At 45.9% G+C, this 17,998-nt stretch overlaps 1 protein-coding gene and 1 non-coding gene across 2 annotated transcripts; both read right to left on the bottom strand.

Moving 5' to 3' along the window:
* Positions 1-276: 276 nt before the first annotated feature.
* DDX55 (DEAD-box helicase 55) lies at positions 277-17,182 on the bottom strand. Its single transcript, XM_065904277.1, has 14 exons — positions 17,026-17,182; positions 13,754-13,804; positions 13,575-13,661; positions 12,094-12,185; positions 11,951-12,013; positions 9,571-9,720; positions 8,820-9,009; positions 6,063-6,145; positions 4,518-4,649; positions 3,565-3,657; positions 2,793-2,907; positions 2,132-2,300; positions 1,174-1,469; positions 277-773 (listed from the first exon to the last, which is right to left on the bottom strand). Exons 1-14 carry the CDS (start codon positions 17,131-17,133, stop codon positions 597-599), a joined length of 1,806 nt encoding a protein of 601 aa, XP_065760349.1. The 5' UTR covers positions 17,134-17,182; the 3' UTR covers positions 277-596.
* Positions 7,690-7,761, bottom strand: TRNAC-GCA (transfer RNA cysteine (anticodon GCA)). Its single transcript has one exon. It is a non-coding gene; the product is annotated as a tRNA-Cys (tRNA).
* Positions 17,183-17,998: the final 816 nt, after the last annotated feature.

The raw sequence follows: 17,998 nt of genomic DNA, 5'->3' as shown, positions 1-17,998 counted from the left end.
TAAAGACACTGTGCAGCCACCTTCATGTACTTAAGGCACAGTCGATTAGAACTACAGTTTATTCAACAGGAGGTATAATCATTTTCTTTCCCAGAATAACTTGCTGCTGCTTTTTCATATACTCACCAATAAAATGGTACTATGGGCTGTGTGTGTGTCAGCTCAGTACATCAAAGAGAGAACTGAGGGTCCAGAGACACCCAGGGAAGGGAGCTCAGGTGCCAGAAAACACTGAGGAACTTTTAAAAGCTCTCAAATCAAATCTACTTCAATAGCTTTATATTAAGTAAGTTTAATAAGTATAAAACAGCCACCGAAGAATGAGCTCTTTAAGTAGCTCATCAAAATAAATATTGACATCTATTATTTACAGTTAGGTAAATTTATGTTTTCTTCTCTTAGACTTCAAGGCTGGTATGTTTTTAGTAAGAGGCTCACAAGCGTGAAACCCCTCACATCTGCCGTTTCTGCAACAGCAGTTTCCAAACGGGTGCCGAAGATCTGATATTCAATAGAAGGAAGCTCGAGCTGTCTGCCAAGTGGGGGCCAGCTCCCCACATTCCCCACTCCCATGCGTTTCACCTGAGGGGCGGGAATCAGCAATCATCTTCCAAATCTGAGATCTCCAAATCTGCTGTGTTTGTTGATCTCTTGCCACTTGTCAACAGCCCCTTCTCAAATTCTTCTTCAGTAATTTTGCCTTTTTTAAACTTTTTCAAGAGCCTTGTGTCATTCAGAAGTTCCTCCATGTCTTCATCTTCCATATCAGAACCCTGAGTGCAGAAGAGACCAACAAGCTACTGAATTTGTCAGTAACAGTGTTCTAAGTGAAACAGCAAAATTTGGGGGTTTTTTTTGAATGCTCTGGGAGGCTTGTGGAATTCTAGTTCCCCAACCAGAGACAACCTGGGCCCCTTGGTGGTGAAAGTGCAGAGTCCTAACCACTGGACTGCTAGAGAAGTCCCAAAACCAGCACTTTTTAATCAATCGGGAACTACATGCTCTTAGATCAGCTTTCACGAACAGCACATTCCCCAACCCAAGCCACCAAGAGAGAACAAAAATCTAAGAGTCCCATGCAATTCCTATTAGAAGGCACTATATACTACACTTCTGTGAGATTTGTTCAGAATTCTAAGTTGAGTATTTAATTTTAAAAACTGCCAGCTTTACCTCTTCCCTTTTCCTTTTTTCATTCAGTTTTTTCTTCTTTTCCTTTTTGGCCTTCTGCTTTGACCAGGCTTTATTTTTTATGAATTTTCTTCTCCCGTCATTTTCTGTTTTCTCTTTTCTTTGCTGCTCCAATAATTGCTTCTGCCTTTGCTTTTCTCTGATTTTGTCTTTAAATGGAATGGTATCTGTGTTGACATCCACAGGCACGAAATCTGGAAACTGCTTTCCTCTCAGCTCTGGCATCTTGGGCATCCTCAGCAGGGCAAAACCTCGAGCAAGACTAGCAAAATCAAGATCTGATTAAACCAAAACATCAAGAGTTAGCACACCCAAAACAGGACTGTAAGCATCAACCAATAGAATATTCATAGCAATGTAATTTTTCCTAAGTGATCTAATGGACTCATTTTAATTAGAATTAAAGTAATTACATTTTACTAAAAGAATACTCAGCAAAAAATAAAAAAAGAATACTCAGCAGCCAGTACCTAGTCAAACCCAAGGAAGACTTTATTTTTGAGGGGCTATGTCACACACCATGCAGGTTCTTAGTTCCCTGACCAGGGATCGAACCCCTACCCCCTGCAATGGAAACTCAGAGTCCAGGCCAGGGAAGTCCCAGAAAGACTTTCTTTTAAATGTTTGGAGAACATCAACCCTGACATGGACCTAAGACAAAGCAGTTTCATATTTGTGCTCAACACAGGTGCTCAGCTGCTAACTCTGTGACTCCATGGAAATGTAGCCTGCCAGGCTCCTCTGTCCATGTGATTCTCCAGGCAAGAATACTGGAGTAGGTTGTCATTTCCTCCTCCAGGGGATCTTCCCAACCCAGGTCTCATGTCTCCAGCATTGGCAGGCAGGTTCTTTATCACTAGCGCCACCTGAGAAGCCCTTCATATTTGTAATACTTGTAAAAACCATCAAATGTTTCAGATGGTGAGCAAATCCAACTTACCCTTTAATCTGAAGATGAGGTTGCACTCGTGCTTGGCGTAAGCCTGGATGTATGACACAAAAGCTTTCATGCCCTTCTCAAACACGGCTCTGTCGGCCAGGGCCATGGCCTTGAGCTTTGGAAGGAGGTCAGCTGTGTTCTTCTGGAGTTTCATCTCCTGCAGGGGGCACTGCACAGGGACCACATCGTCATTTCTGGCTGGGACCGCCTCCCCCCGCCCAAGGCTACCCCATCAGAGCCAGTGCCAGTAAAATCAAAGGCAAACCCACTCATTTTAATCTTATACAGTGGAGGCTTTGAAGCCCAAATCCAACCCAAATATTTTACTTGGTCCAGAAAGTGTTTTAAATTTTTTTAAAGCAAAGTTTAAAATCAGATTTTACATAACAATCCTGATTTCTGATTGGAAAATATGGTAACATAGGTCTGTGTTCCCAAGTAATGATGCTCAGCTGGGGCCAGCAGTGGACCCCAGAGCCTCTCCACAGCCTTTTATAAAGCTATAGACAGGTTCCCACATTGATACCGCCAGCCCGGCCCCTAATCTACATTCTGGACTACTTTCTGGAACTAATCTACATTCTGGACCACTTTTTAGAAAAGAACTTTTCCAACTACCCTGACTTTGGGAATTCCACAGGAAAAAATGAAGACAGCTTACTTTTTGGTTAATTGCAAGGAAGTTGATGTACGACGCTTCCATGGGAAGGAGAAACACGAGCGCGCTGCCACCGTGGCCGATGCGGGCTGTGCGGCCACAGCGATGCACGAAGGCGCTGGGAAGACACGAGCGGGGACAGTCACCGCCGAGAGCTCAGCAGACGACACCAGGGGCTGCCCGACTCCACAGCTCAGTCCCAACCCTGCCACTTACTGGTGGTATAGAAGAGCTGGTGATTAAATATACACACTGCAGACCAGAGAGCAATCTCTTAGACATTTAACGTCAACTATAAAACGTAAATTTATGCCCATCTGATGATACAGGTAGGAAGACGTGGTCCCAGCAGAAAATTTGGGAAACAATGAAAAGTATAATATAAAAGAGAAAATAGAAGTGATTTGTGAGCCCAACCCCTAACTCCACCCAGAATTGATGAGTACTGCTTAAGAGTTTGTATTTATAGGCATTTTCCTATGTTTGAAGGCATTTCCTAGAAATACATGCTTGCTCTCAGTATAACTGAAATCTCCATATGTGGAATATATATTGTTTTCCTTTAAACACTCTATTCATGTGCATTTCTGCAAGAACTTTAAAAGGTATCTGAAAATACAACACAGTATCACTACTGACCTATCAGTGATAATGCACCAGGTTCCCCGACTTTTGCTATTTCATAATGTTTTGACAACCATCATGTTTACCTTCCTCACAATTCCTGTTTCATTAACACTAGATTCCTAAACAGAGCAAGTAACGTTCTCTGTACCTGGCGTTACTGGGAGGATCATACTGCAAAACCCAGTTTACTTCAGGAATATCTATTCCTCGGGCCATCACATCAGTGCACACTAAAATCCCACTAGAAAATAAGAAAACACCATCTGAGTAAGGAGACCACCATTTCCTCACCATCAAGCAGCCGTTAGTAATTTGAAGATGATGACAGTAAAAACAGGTTGCAGAATCTCATGGAAGCAAATATACAGCAATAGCATTTTGATTTTTCTTCCTCCTAAGAATCTCTAGGACTTCACAAGTTCTCAGTGAAATTTGTAAAGAGGTGGGGAGATAATGAAAAGATGAATAAAAAATAATGAAAAGATTTTTTTAATTAGCATATTTCAATTGGGGAAGGAAAAAACCCAAAAACACTATATTTGGTCTAATCCTTCGCTGCCATTTAAAAAAAAACAAATGAAATTTTCCCTCTCATAGTGATGTGTAATCATCAAGTCTATCACTTTGCCTAAAAGATTGTTTTTAATGTAGCCAGAATGTTCAGTGATCAAGAAAAACAGAAAAGTATTATTTCTATGCACAAACAGAGTCAACTTATAGTCTCCAGAGACACAGTTTCCCTATAGTGTAGTCAACCCGGAAACTTCAATGGGTTTCTCCCATCCACTCTGTCTACCCATTCATTCAACAGTTTACCAAACCCTGGGCCAGACCTGAGCCAGATAGTGGGCAGTCCAAGAATGAACATAACACACAGGTTCCTGTCCTTATGGAGCTTACGAGTGAGCAGGGAAGTTGACAAAGAAGGAAGTCAGTGTAGCAAAGTGTAATGGGTTCAGCACAGAGCACGGGGAGAAGATGTGACAACCAGGTTAGAGAAGGAAGAAGGTTCCAACAACAGACGAGAAGGTCTAGAGGCAGAGCAACCTGCAGGAGAGCAGAGTGGCTGGATAACTGCCGTCTCCAGAGAAGCCAACCCACCTCTGCAACTTGCGGAACTCCATGAAGATCTTATTGCGCTTGTATTTCATCTTTCCATGAATGCACATTATCTTCACACCCTTCACCAGGGCCTCCAGAGCCTTTCCGTAGTATTCCACACAGGCGCAGGTGCTGGGAAGAGGAGACAGGGGGCTTTGATTCCTGGTCAGGGAACTAAGATTCCACATGCTGTGGGGCAACCGAGCCCTTGCACTACAATAAGAGAAGCCTGCCTGCCACAACTGAAGAAAGGCCATGTGCTGCAACAAAGACCCAACACAGCCAAAACAGAAAATTTTTAAAGATCTGTGGCAAGTGGCCACTGCCGGATTCCCCGATGTTTTCCACGAGTCACATCGTATATAAGGATGCAGTTTTACACACCAAGGGTCACAACCCACAGATCCTGAAAGTAATCTGGTGGGTCCTAAAATCAATTTAGTGAATCTGGACCAGCATTTTTAAAAAATCAGAGCAGAACAGAAAATAGCATCAGAATGCCTCCCACCTAGTCAAGGCCAGTTCTGTGAAATCTTCATTTCAGTGGGGGGGGGGGTGTGTGTGTGTGTGTGTGTGTGTGTGTGTGTGAGAGAGAGAGAGAGAGAGAACACCAGGTTGTATTTCTAACTATGGGTCAATATAGTTACTGCATTTTATTATTGGTGAAATATGGGTGTATGGGTGTGTGTGTGTGTGTGTGTGTGTGTGTGGTGTGTGGGTGTGGGTGTGTGTGTGTGTGAGAGAGAGAGAGAGAGAGAACACCAGGTTGTATTTCTAACTACGGGTCAATATAGTTACTGCATTTTATTGGTGAAATAATGGATGGAAAAGAAACATGAAATTCTTTGGGTATGCCAAAGAACACCACTGTAGATATATATGGAGGAAAAAACAGCCCAAGAATGCACGCATCTGTTCCTCTTTTGCACTCTGACAAAAGGACATACCCCAGCGTGGCAGGCACTAGGCTGGCTGATTAAACACCATCCCAACCACTTCCTCCCTCATCTCCCTCTATTACAGAGGCTGGGACAGCTACCCACTCATTTATCCACCTCTCACAGTGAGGGGGTGCCAGGTGAACCATCTTTGACCATCCAATGAAAGCAGAAGTCAGCCAGGGTCAGGGGCAAGTGTTGTCTGGGAAAGCCTTTTGCTTTTCTGATTAAAAGAGTCAAATATAGCAAGTACTGCCCTTCCCTCTGCCTTTCCTCTTTTATCTGCTTCCAATGTAGATATGACAGGGGATATCACAGTGGTCATCTCAAAACTAGAGTTGATCTACAGGAAGGAAAGACCAAGACAGTCAGAGAAACACTGGCCTTGACGTTGCTGAGACAGAAACCAATGTTAGGAACTGCCTACCTCTGGACTTCTTTTTACAGGAGAAAAATAAACCCCTCCTGCTTGAGCTGCAGAAGTTGGGTTTTCAGTCACTTGCAGTTAAACAAACTTGTAACAGAGGACAAACCTAAAAGGAATTCCAAACCTGAAGGCTACACACACGTGCACATTCCAGGGGTAGTTGAACCCCAGAAGGATTACCTGAAGAAGACCAGATGTTTCTCCTGCTTATGATTTCGAAGAAAATGTACCAACTGATTAAATTTCTCATCTGCCTTACAGACCTGCAAAATAAAAAGGAAAACCAAAAAAATAAAGACAAATTTGCTGACAATAAGAACCCACAACTATTTTCAGTTTGGGCCTTAAATTTTAAGGACTCTAACTTCCTCCACAAAGAGGAAGACTTTCACTAGGATGTTACTCAGTCCACTGAGTTCAGAAATCATGTAACTGAGGACAGCGAGTCACTCAGCGCAATAAGTACCTCCCAAACCCAAACATGCCACCAGCACCATGCCGGCCATAACACCATCCCCAGGGGAGGGCTTTACAGTACAGGTCCTCAGATACAGCATAAAGACCATAGGTCAAAGCTCTGGAATTGGACCCAAGGGTCAGCATTATTTAACAGCACCCGTGAGATTCTGAGGCATGGCCATGTTCAGAAATCACTGCTCTAAGGTGAACACATATTTCAAGAATGGATTGCACAGAATTACTTCACAGACCTCCATGGAGACAGACTGGAGCTCCTTTCAGGTTCCCAAATTGAAGACATGTAAATCCACCTGAATGCATTCCCCCTATTTTTATTAATACTGAAACCAGATCCTCAATTTGGAATTTTTCTCACATACTCAGACATTTCTAAATGCAGTTGCTTAAATGAATACAAAAGAACAGAATGCAACAGCAGCCACAGTGGGTTCCAAAGCTAATTTATTAGTACGTACTACGTACTAAGCATTGGCCTAAGACCTTCATGTGTTTTAATAAACCAACCCTCAGAGCAACCCTATGAAGCGGGTGCTCCCTGAGCCCCCATTTTACTGGTGATGAACTGGCAAGTCCACCTGGTTCGGTTAGGAAGGGACAAAGCGGATATGTGCACCCGTGCGCCCCTGCCCTTAACCACCTCACTGTCCACGACCGCCTCTCTCCCCTAGGGAGAGCCGGCCACCCGACTCTACCAGCCTGGCCACAAGCAGAAACAGCAACACCAAATGTAACATCCCCAGTCTGATTTCAAAAACATCCTCCTGACAGCTGCACCAGAGGCGGTTTTCTGATTTGCAAACTCTTCTGCCTTGACCCGCCTACCCCCGGACCCTCCAAGAACTGACACAGAGAATGGCAACCTCATCGCCCTTACAGTCCACAGCACACGAGACACTAATTTGGAAATGGCCCCCTTTCTCTACAAACACATCGCCGGGCTCAGGAGCTGGGGAGCCCCTCTCGGCCAAAAGAAAAAACCTATTCCCTGGCTGACGATATAGAGGTGCCCCGGCAAGCAGGGACACTGGCCTGGCCACCCTGGCTGACCATCCTCTCTAGATGCCTCCTGGCTTGAGCCAGTGACCAGAGAGGACAGAAGGAGGGGACTCACTACTAACACTCATTCCGAAAAGCCCTCCCGCTGCCTGGTGAGGAAGGCAGCAGCAACTAGGATTTACTGCTGCAAATTGAAAGAAAGTGAAAGTGAAGTTGCTCAGTGTCTGACCCTTTGCAACCCCATGGACTGTAGCCTGCCAGGCTCCTCCGTCCATGGGATTTTCCAGGCAAGAGTACTGGAGTGGGTTGCCATTTCCTTCTCCAAGGAATCTTCCCGACCCAGGGATTGAACCTGGGTCTCCCGCATTGCAGGCGGACGCTTTACCATCTGAGCCACCAGGGAAGCTAAACTGAGCAACTCCCAGCTGCAAAATGAACACACCAGACATTTAGGTTCCAGAGCAGAACACTGTCACCCAAAAAGGCTCCTTCAGAGAGTCTACCGCTGGATTGTGTTTCAGCTGTGCCCTTCTCTAACTCGAGCTCATGGTGACGGGCCAGGAACCCAGTGTGTCCCATGCCCGTACCCAGCAGGCCCCGTGCACACACAGGTCAAAAAGTTTGATCACTTGGGGCTAGGAGGCCCAAGGACACCATCCTGGAGAGTATGCTCAAAACACAGTTATGTCCACATTAACTTACTTATTCATTTACTTGCTGAATGACAAGTATCATCACACATACCATATATCCCAGCCCTGTCCCCAAATGCTGCACTTTCAAAGGTGCCTCAGGGTATCATTTTACAGACTTAAGTCACCTAGAAAACTGAAAGCTAATCCACAGAACACTCATCATTATTACTTTTTGCTTGCTTTTTGTTTTAACTGCTAAGAGTCAACATATATTAGTGGGAACCGGGTATACCATATTGATAAAACATACAGACAGTGAAAGTTAAGAAAAAAGTACTTGAAAATCATTTTTCAAGTAAGTAAAAAGTTACTTACTTGAAAATCTAATAAGCTGTTCAAACAATTCTTATAGCTGATCATTTCAAAAGAAAAATGGAAGTAAGCTTATTGAAAGTAGTACGAGTCCAAAAAAATTGGTAATTTTTTCAGTAAGCTGCTTTGACTAACAATACTGGTTCTACTTTTTCCAGCTTTACTGAGGTACAATTGGCAAATAAAAATGGTATATATTTAAGCACATTTATATAGTAAAAACATATTCATGTAGTAATATATGTTTAAGGTGTACGATGTGATGACTTAACATATACACACACAGTGAAATGACTGTCATAATCAAGTTAATACACCTACCACCTTACTTCACCTTTTGAATTTTTTGTGAGAACACTTCAGAACCACTGTTGGCAAATTTCAGTCTCAAGTAAACACCACAGCCGTCATCGTCACTGCCCGGCAGGAGTCAGTGAGAACACCCAGTGCTCACCATGTAGTAGTTCTCCAGGCGGGAAGGCGTTTTCTGGGTGCTGCTGGCCGCCACGCCCTTCTCCTTCACCGAGATTCGCACGGGGTTCCGCAGGCCTGCTCTCACCAGGTTCTCCACTTCCTGTGTCTGAGTGGCCGAGAAAAGGCCCGTTCTCCGCTGCTTTGGCAAAAACTCCAGGATAGTATTTATGCTAAAAAAAGAAGGGCTCGTCTTAACCCCTTACTTATCAACATAATGAACAAAGGGTGTTTTATGATACTAAACAGGTATTTTAGAAGATGGGAAACCGTAACAATATTTACACTAGCTATTACTGGGAGGCGAGATTATGGGTGATCTTTATTTCTTCTTTATACTCTTATTTTCCCAAAGTTTCTTCAATATAAACATATAAGTCAACGCTTATAATGGGGGGACAATTAAAAGAGTGAAATTAAGACAAAACTTTTTGAGACTAAAAACTACTGAGCTGCACACTAATTGAGCAAACTGTGTAACATATGAATTGGATCCCAATAAAGCTATTTAATTCTTTAAAACACACAAAAACTCTTACAGAGCCATGAAGGAAAATGCATCAAAGATAGAACAACTGAAATTTAAACAGTGTGGGAGAATTTGATGGATCAAACAACCTAATGATATGACGTGCAGGTAACAGAGATATAGTCACCAAGTGATAAAGGAATTCCACCTTGGGGTCCTTTCCACCCTGTGTCACCCAACACTCATTAAGTTCAAACTTCAGTACCTTGTCTCAAAACCCATGTCCAGAAGCCTATCTGCTTCATCCAATACCAGGACCTCCAGGGACCTCACGCTGCTGGCCAGATCGAGGCCCTCAGCCTTCCTTCGGAACATGTCCTCCAGGCGGCCTGGGGTTGCCACGATGATATTCCCACTAGGAAAAGAACATTAACATTTATTGCACTCAGTGAATCTCAGGGACGTTTGTGATTCCAAACACAATTGCTGTATCCCCCTGTGCATGACGGCTCAGTCATGTCCGACTCTTTTACGACCCCATGAACTGTAGCCCACCAGGTCCTCTGTCCATGGGATTTCCCAGGCAAGAATACTGGAGTGGGTTGCCGTTCCCTTCTCCAGGGGATTTTCCCCACCCAGGGATCGAACCACAGTCTCCTGCACCTCCTGCATTGGCAGGTGGATTCTTTAACACTGAGTCACCTGGGAAGCCCTATCCCTCCAAAAACATCATCTAAAATCCCACAGACAAGAAGGGAGACCACCAGAGTGGGAGGAGAAGGATGCGCTATGAGGGGACAGGTCTGAGTTCCAGACTGAGATTGAGGACAGGGTTCAGCAAACGCCCTTCGGCCAAATCTGGCCTTCGCTGTTTCTGTGACATTTTATTGGCACGTAACTCTGCATCCTCCTTCACCATGGGTTGCCTCCGGAGGCCTTCACACACTAACAGCAGAGGGGAGCTGTAATGACCCAGACTGTGTGATTGACGAAGCTAAAATAATTACTATCCGGGCCTTTACTGAAAGGACCCTGGCTTTATTCGACTGCGTTAGGCCCCAGGTCACTCATCTATAAAATGTGAATGTCAACAGAACTAGAGACAATTTTATGTAAAGATCACAAACTGGCAGACTGAAGGCCAAATGTGGCCCCCACACAGCCTGGGTCCCTGCAGGAAAGTTATTATTATTTTTTTAATGTGAATTACATGCAAATGTTAAAAAAATCTGGACAACAAAAAATTAAAAACCTGGCAATACAGAGTCCAGTAGCAACATGTCAGCTGGAGATGAGTATTCGGGCATAAACTAGCCAGTTTCTCCCAGTCCCCACCCAGCCCCACTTCAGACGTTTATATTTTCCTCTGACCCCTGTATGAAGTCGAGTCTGTGGCCCCCACTGCAAAGCATCTCCCATTGTAGTTGGACACAGCAAGCGCTCAAGAAAAGGAGTTTTCTTTATCAAGAATTCACTGACAAACTGGGCACAAAATCTATCGCTGCTCATTACCGACTATTATTCATAGTGGGACAATAAAATGCCACAGGCTGACTGCCATTGTGTATTCAAACATTTATTCTAAATGTTTACTAAACACCTGCTGTCTGCTCTGCTCCTTGTTAGGCCCTGAAGGTAAAATGCTGCAAGACCAACACCACCCTGACTTTCATGAGCCGCCTGGGGATGCAAAGGAGCGGGGCATGTATAATACCGGGCGAAAGCCAGCTCACCATAACAGCAGGGCGGACTGGGAGACGGCGGCAGTACAGACTGCCGACACCAAAACCGGGGTCCGTCCTAACAGCCAGCAGGAGCCACTAGAGGGCTTTCAATGAGTGACACGACCCGACTAGCATGCTGCTGGCTACGTGGAGAGTGGATAACCAGGGGTTAACAGTAGAGACATACAGCAGAGGGACTTCCCTGGGGGTCCATGGTTAAGAATCCACTGCGCAATCCAGGGAACACGGGTTTGATAACTGGTTGGGGAACTAAGATCCCACATGCCAGCGGGACAACTGAGCCCTCGAACCACAACTAGAGAGCCTGCGTGCTGCAACTAAGATCCCAAGCAGCCAAAAATAAATAATGAACAGATTAATTTTTTAAAAAGGTAAAGAAACACACAGAAGAGAGAGAAAGAGCAGTTACTAGAGTTCAAGGGAGAATCAAACAGAAGAGGTGCTGATGGGAAAGTTGACCAGTTAAGAGATGTGCTTCAGAGAGAAAATGCCAAGGATCTGGTGATGGTTAACTGAGAGGAGGGGTGGTGAGGACGGTGAGGAGTCAAGGCTGACTCCCCGACCTCAGGAGAGGCATACAGGGGAAAGATGAATACGAAAGTCCACATGAGGTACAAGTCTAGCGATGAAAATTCCAAGCTCTTGTTTTAGATGTTTCCGCAAAAGCTGTGAGATGCTAGTCAGATGCCAGGGAGACCAGTGGATTATCTGAGTCTCAAGGTGAGGTCAGAAACCACCTCGGCAGAAACAAGACCATTAACGAGTGAGCAAAATGGGAGGTTGGCAGCAAGAAAAAACTTTTTGTAGAGAGGGGGGTGACTGAAGGGGGCGTTTCCAGTTAGGTCTTGATCATGCATCAAGTTCAATGTCAAGAGCAAGCAAAGCAGCAAGGCAACTTACCCAAGCTCCTTAAATCTGGCAACATCTTCTCCAGGATTCCTGCCTCCAATCCAGAGAATCTGGCTGAAATGAGAGAAGGGTCTCTGAGGTCAGGAGGAATTGCAGCCCATGGCTGCAAGTTTGGGACTCTGCCCCCAACTTACCTAAACTGTGGGAAGGGCTTCGTGAAATGAGACAGGACCTCGTCTATCTGAACAGCCAGCTCTCGCGTGGGTGTGATGATTATGGCGCCCACCTAACCACGTGGCAGGAAGGGACATGATTATCAGAGCCTGCAGCTTACAGAGCTGAAACTCCACAACCGGCACCCTCCACCTCATGGAGGAAAGTTTCCAGAGAAACAGTACTTCCTGGGCTTTACCAGCAGTGCGTGGTCATAGTGCGTATCAACTAGAGTTGAACTTTGAACGATGGGGGTTGCAGGAATGTGGTTAGGGGCACCAACCCTCTGCACAGTAGAAAAAGTACTTGTGTTTGGTCATGTCCAACTCTTTTGTGACCCCATGGACAGGAGCCCACCAGGCTCCTCTGTCCATGGGATTTTCTAGGCAAGAATACAGGAGTGGGTTGCCATTTCCTCCTCCAAGGGATCTTCCTGACCCCAGGACTGAACATGAACATCCTGCCTCTTCTACATTGGCAGACAGATCCTTTATCACTGTGTCACCTGGGAAGCACAGTTGAAAATCCACCTGTAATTTAAAGTCGGCCCTCCATGTAACAGGATATAACTGGTTTGATTCCTCTGTATGGGTTTGATCCCATTCCACATGGAGGGACTAAACTATCAGTTGGCAGAGACCTATAGTTATTCACTGCTGATAAAACCCGCACTTAAGTGGACCCGCACCACTCAAACCCATTGTTCAAGGGTCAGCTGTAGTCTGAATTACAGTCAGTTCTCTACAAAGTGCCCAAACGTTACGTTACCAAATACTGAACCACGGCTCCTAGGGAAGTGGGGTTAGGTTCCTGCGAGCCTCTGGTCATGTTTTTGTCAACCTAACAGTACACGAGCTTGTTTTACACACATGTCTGTTTAAAGACACCTTACTTTATAAGTATACTTCAGTTAAATAAATAAAGATATCTCGTGGAATATATGCTGTTGACTCATAAACGATGAACTCAGAGCCACAGCACCATCACACATGCCTGAACGACGCTTATGTAACACGTATTTCCTCCATAAGGCTCACCACAGCCTCCGTGCGCTCAGGAATGCTCAGCAGCGCTTTGGCACTAGGTCTGGGGGTCATTTTAAACAGTGAAATCACCACACACACAAAAAGACATCACAGCAGTATGGAGACCAGGAAAAGGACCCCTGTTTACAGTCTGAGAGCAGGAACAAGAAGGCAGTGTCACCCTGTTCAGGCTCAGCTGGGAATGTGGCATCAATGTCCCTGCCCCAGGCAAGGCCACCATGAGCACGAAAGCATGGTGACTGCTGCCTGGGGAGCTACAGATACATGCTAAGGAGCAGCCAAATTCACAAACACAGAATCTGCAAGTCATGAGGACACACTGTGCTTTTCTCCTTTTTTCAAGCTTTTGACTAGCTTTTTCCTCAACTGTGAACTCTCTGATGACTCGGGGAAAATAAAGCACTTGGTCTCCTCACCTGACTCTTCTTTAATTTCTCTTCCCTCCTCAGGAGAATTTCCACGATGGGGATGACAAAAGCGAGGGTTTTGCCACTACCTGTGACCTGAAAGAGGAAGAAGCTGCGGTTTGCTTTCCCTCCAAGTTCTTTCTGCAGGGCAAACGGGAGAACGGGCTGCGCTGACATAATGTACTCACCGCTTCTGCAGCAACGTCTTTGTTTTTCATGAACAGAGGGATGGTTGCGGACTGAAAAGAGAGATGGCAAATTACCAGTTATGGGATGCCATGACACCACAGACGAGGCCCAAAGCCCAAGGAACATGGCGCTGGCCTTGGTCACACTGGATCCCACCGCAGAGTGGACTCTGATCAGTCACCACCAGGGACATCAGTGTGGTCAGGTCACACGTAACATGGTGTGGTGTCTACGCAGATGGCGTGCAGGGGAAGCGAGTTGAGCTGGGAGTTGGGAGTCCTGAGTTCTAGCCCTGCCTCGCCTACTCTTCCTCTCTAGACCAGGAAGGGGTTGAAGACAGTGGTTTTTTAAGGTTCCTTCCGGTCCTCGTAGCAAAATATAACGATTCAAACGGGCTCTTTCATTATAAACACCACCGAGACCCACGTTTACCAGGGCCCTGGCCCTTTGATTGCAGCAACGAGCAGCTGAACCTGAAGCAGACTCAGATCCTGGCTTCAAAGTTTCCCCCTTCCCACCTCCCAAGGACTCCACGCCTGGTCCCCAGAGCCTGAGCTCACCCATCGCAGCACATGCAGGACTTTCCTAACTGCCTTGGCACAAGTGAGTCTCAGGGAACATGTGGCAGTCATTGTAAGGTAACTGGAGATGTTGTAAGTAGTCAGAACGGGGCAGGGGAAGCAGGACGTGGTTTGTTCCTAGCACCGAGTAAGTACACCCCAGAGATGCTGTTAAACAACCCACAACACCCAGGACGGTTGCATATAACAAAGAATTATCCAGTCCAAGATATCAAGAGTGCAGAGACTGAGAACTCTGCTATGGACCACTGCTGCCCAACAGAAATACATATGGTAAGAGATCAGACTTGTGGTTGCCAAGGAACAGTGGGGGAGGGGAGGGAATGGGAATTTGCGGTTGATAGGTGCAACCTATCACATTTAGAAATGGAGAAACAGGTTCCTACTGTATAGCACAGGGAACTATATCCAATCTCCTAGGATAAAACATAATGGAAGAGAATATTTAAAAAAGAATGTACCTATGTATAAAACTGAGTCAGTCTGCTATATAGCAGAGATTGACACCACACTGTAAATCAGTTATACTTAAAAAAAAAAAAGAAATATGATGTGAGCCACATACTCATCTAGTAGCCACATTAAAAAAGTAAAAAGAGGGACCCCCCTGGTGGTCCAGCAGTTAAGAATTCGCCTTGCAATGCAGGGGCCTGAGTTCGATCTCTGGTCAGGGAACTAAGAGTCCACATGCTGTGGAGCAACTAAGCCTGCACAGCACAGCCACTGAAGCCCACACACTCTGGAGTCTGTGCGCCACAACTGGACAGTCTGTGCCCACAACGCAGGGTCCTGCATAACACAGCTAAGAGCTGACGCAGCCAAATGAATAAATAAATATATATATATATATATATATATTTTTTTTTTAACAAAATGAATTTTTATTTATATTTTACTAAACCTAATATCATCCAAAATATTGTCGGCTTGATGTGTAAGCGATATTTTAAAAATGAATGAGATGTTTTTCATTTGTCTTTCATGCTAAGTCCTCAAAATCCATTATAGATTTTTATATTTAGAGTACATCTCAATTTGGACTCACCATGTTTCAAGTGTTCTTAATAGTCATATGTGAGTGGCTACCACAGTGGACAGCACTTAGACCTCGGACTCCAGTGGCAAGTACTGGACCCTCTCTGCCCAACAGTCCCAAGGCATGACACAGCACTGCTTGCGTCCTCCACACCTTTCCTCAGGAGCCTATGCACATCTCAACATTTCAAAACAGAACGCTAGATTTTTCCTTTGAAGACTGTGACCCTCCCAGCTTTCCTCACCTTAGTAAATGATACCACCAATCACCCAGTCACTAAAGACAAAAACCTCAGGGTCCCTCTAGATTCCTCTTTCCTGACCCGCACATCTGGTCCCTCAGCAACCCAACAGCTATCTCAAAAGCAACTCTTCAATATCCACAACTTCCTCTCTACTCCAAGCCACCATCACCTCTAACTTGACAACGGCCTCCTAGTGGATGGCCTCGCTGCTTCTCTTACTCCCCTGAAGTCCACTCTCTATACAGCAGTCATAGCCCTTCTCTTCCTGCAGCCTCCCACTACATTCAGAATAAAATACAAGATCCCACAAGTAAGACCCTGCATGGTCAGCACCCAGTTTGCTCATCTCTTACACTACTCAAGATGCCCCAGCCACAAAGGCCTTCTTTCTGTCCCTCCAAGTTCATTCCATTTGGACTGGCATTTCTCTCTGAGGGAATATCCTGCCCCCAAGTCATCCCTTGGCCAGCTCTTTCTCATTCAGGTATCAGTTTGATAACACCTCCTCCAAGAGGCCTTCTCTATCTTACCTTCCGACCTGTACTTTCTTGTCATTGTCTCCTCCACAACACTGGTCACCAGTTGAAATTACCTTATTTCTTTACTCCTTTCTCTCTCTTCTGCATTAAAAAGCAAGGGCCTGGTGCTCTGGGAGGACCCTGAGGAGTCGGGTGGAGAGGGAGGTGGGAGGTGGGATCGGGATGGGGAATACGTGTAACTATATGGCTGATTCATGTCAATGTATGACAAAACCCACTGAAATGCTGTGAAGTGATTGGCCTCCAACTAATAAAATAATATTTAAAAAAAAAAGCAAGGGCCATGAGTGGGGACCAACAATGCAAAATCCCCAGAGCCTAAAAGAGTACCTAATACACAGTTTGTCCTCGAGAAATTACTTGAATAAATGAGTGAGCTGGACCAAGACACTTCACTTAGCCCACATAGCAAGACAACAGGTTACATTTACTGAGTGTCCATAACATTGTCTTAGGTAGTCCTCACAACAACTCTTAGGTAATACTATTTTCGTCATTTCACACGGAAAGGAAATGAAGCACAGAAGGGTTAAGTCATTTGCTCAAGGTCTCACAGATATACAGAGGGCAGGGCCAGGATACGAACCAGGTACTTAAGAGCGGGATACGAACTTAAGAAGAGTAGGCTACGAGCCAGGCACGTAAGTCCTAGCACCTAAGAGCGGATGGAGGAGCAGTGTTATGAAAACCCTGGTACAGGCGCGCGGCCGCCTGCCACCTCTGCCTGGCGATCATTAACCAGCTAGGCATCACCCAAGTCGGGGAAGCAGAAAGACGACATGACAAAAAAAATCCCAGCTCTGAGTCTCCCTTTCCCAGCCTGCCCCCTTCGCTTCGAGGGCCCTCCTCCCCCAGGGCCCATGCCGAGTACCTGCACGGGCGTCATGTACGGAAAACGGAGCTCCCGCAAGACACTCAGCACCTGCGGATGCAGCGGCACTGGCAGCGACTCCCAGGAACCCTCCGTCACGTGCTCCATGATGCGCTCAGCCACCGAGCTACTACCCGGACGCCTCTCGGGAGCACTTCCGTTTCCAGTTGCCAAGCCGGCCGACCGGAAACAGCACTCCATTCGCAAAGTTCCGGAAGGCGGGAAAGGCACCCTTGCAGCCGGAGAGTGGAAAGCCGACTTCTGGCGAATAAAAGCGGGCGGCGGGAACCCGGCTGAAGTAGTGCCATTCGTCCAGTGCAACCACGTAGGCTCCGGGCGCCTTTCCACACCGAGCAGGCATTTGGGAGGGAGGGATGGTCGGAGGCAGATGGCAGCACAACACCGCGTCCTGGCCAAACGACAGTAGGTCCGGAGGGAGTGGACAGAAATGTACCCCAATCCCGGAGCCCTAGATAAGCAAAAGAGACTGATGGTGGGGATCCACTGCCTGGGACAAAATAAATATTCATTTATTTCCGATAAAGTTAGGTCAGAGACTTAAATTAAGATCACTGTATCATTCTTGTGTTCACCACTGGATTGCATCATGCACGTGTACAATTCATTCAGGAAGCTTTTCAGCTCAGTTCAGTCGCTCAGTCGTGCCCGACTCTTTGCGATCCCATGAACCGCAGCACGCCAGGCCTCCCTGTCCATCACCAACTCCCTGAGTCCACCCAAACCCGTGTTCATCGAGTCGGTGATGCCATCCAACCATCTCATCCTCTGTCGTCCCCTTCTCAATCTTTCCCAGCATCAGGGTCTTTTCAAATGAGTCAGCTCTTCGCATCCGGTGGCCAAAGTATTGGAGTTTCAGCTTCAACATCAGTCCTTCCAATGAACACTCAGGACTGATCTACTTTAGGATGGACTGGTTGAATCTCCTTGCAGTCCAAGGGACTCTCAAGTCTTC

This window comes from Muntiacus reevesi, chromosome 13 (assembly GCF_963930625.1).
Source record: "Muntiacus reevesi chromosome 13, mMunRee1.1, whole genome shotgun sequence".
NCBI classification, from domain to species: Eukaryota; Metazoa; Chordata; class Mammalia; order Artiodactyla; family Cervidae; genus Muntiacus; species Muntiacus reevesi.
This window is presented reverse-complemented; position numbering and strand designations above follow the sequence as displayed.